This window comes from Trachemys scripta, chromosome 6 (assembly GCF_013100865.1).
Source record: "Trachemys scripta elegans isolate TJP31775 chromosome 6, CAS_Tse_1.0, whole genome shotgun sequence".
NCBI classification, from domain to species: Eukaryota; Metazoa; Chordata; order Testudines; family Emydidae; genus Trachemys; species Trachemys scripta.
In genome coordinates this window covers 31,129,184-31,130,584 of record NC_048303.1, presented here as the reverse complement: position 1 = coordinate 31,130,584, position 1,401 = coordinate 31,129,184, and the positions used below count along the sequence as shown (strand labels likewise).

Below are 1,401 nucleotides of genomic sequence, written 5' to 3'. Positions count from 1 at the left end.
AAGAACAGGAGTACTTGTGGCACCTTAGAGACTAACAAATTTATTAGAGCATAAGCTTTCGTGGACTACAGCCCACATGCATCCGAAGAAGTGGGCTGTAGTCCACGAAAGCTTATGCTCTAATAAATTTGTTAGTCTCTAAGGTGCCACAAGTACTCCTGTTCTTCTTTTTACGGATACAGACTAACACGGATGCTACTCTGAAATAATTCTCCTTAATAGTCTTCCTCCAGATAGCTGAGGTGAGTATTCAGAAAGGGGGTTAAGTTCTGTATTTTAAGTATGACCAAGCATCTTTTTTAATAAATAAACTTATATTTGTAATAATACTGTGTGTCTGTGACTTTTTTTTTTTTTTTTTTAAGTGTTGTGATGAAAGAACTCGGGGTTACGTTTGAACCAAGCTGTGTTTTCTATTGCTGTTTTATATGAAATAAACCTTCCAGAGGCAGCTCTTTCATGACTTTTTCTCTTTAACTGAAATTTCCACTTTTTTTCCTCCTAGGATACTCTCAGCCTTTTTGACCTGATTCTTATCAAGAGATGCATTCCCTTTTCTTTGTGAGTCTATTTGGTGGAAATGCTCCAAGCAGAATACTGAGTTTGCATAATTTTAATTGACAGCTGCATTTGATGACACAGCAGAGCCTATTTAATTATTTTACTGTTGTAATTGCCATTTAATTATGAATATGTTTCTGAAACAGTGGCATATATCCTGTGCTTTTGGTAACAGTATATGAATAAAAATCTTATTCTTAAGTACCACTTCAAGAGAGGTTCACGCTAATTATAACCGTAATATATTTAAAATGTAATAATGAAGCTTATCCTAGATAGAGTACTGGATACCAGCCAGTGTTCCTTGAAAGCTTTTTTTTTTTTTTTTTTAATACAATGAAGTATTTGAAACTTCACTCAATTAACAGAGTTGTTTGTACTGTAACATTTGGAATAGATGTTCCCTGACTATTTATTAGACATGTATTGAACTATCTGGCTGCTCATCAACTGGCAACAGCAGCGAGCTACTCCACACAATTAGTTTGCACCTGCAGCTGAATAGCTTGATTTCGTATCTTGTCCTGGAACCTTATGCAACGTGACAGGACACAAGATTAAAAAGTATATCTTTAAGTGCAAACCACAGCAATGTCTGAAATGTTTTTGTGAGCTAAGCTGGCACGTTTCTACCAATGAGCAGTCTGATATTTTTCATGCAGGCTATTATTAGAATTATTTTACTGTTTAAAGACCAGCAGTAGCCTGGTGCTTGTTATTTCATTCACTGTGTGAATCTGGCACAACTGGCAGTTTCTGCAAGTGAGAAACACGGGGCTGGAACAGCAGTGTTGTTGTAAGTCAGGTTTGAAGCCTGCACAACAGTCTGAGTTCCTGCCA

The 1,401-nt window shown here is 36.5% G+C and overlaps 1 protein-coding gene across 1 annotated transcript in view; it reads left to right on the top strand.

Moving 5' to 3' along the window:
- Positions 1-664, top strand: part of LOC117879404 (chondroitin sulfate proteoglycan 4-like) — a 116,852-nt gene extending 116,188 nt beyond the window's left edge. Inside the window, exon 10 of the mRNA XM_034774583.1 lies at positions 506-664. Coding sequence (XP_034630474.1) covers positions 506-525 — 20 coding nt within the window. The 3' untranslated portion in view covers positions 526-664. The remainder of the gene's footprint in view (positions 1-505) is intronic.
- The last annotated feature ends 737 nt before the right edge of the window (positions 665-1,401 follow it).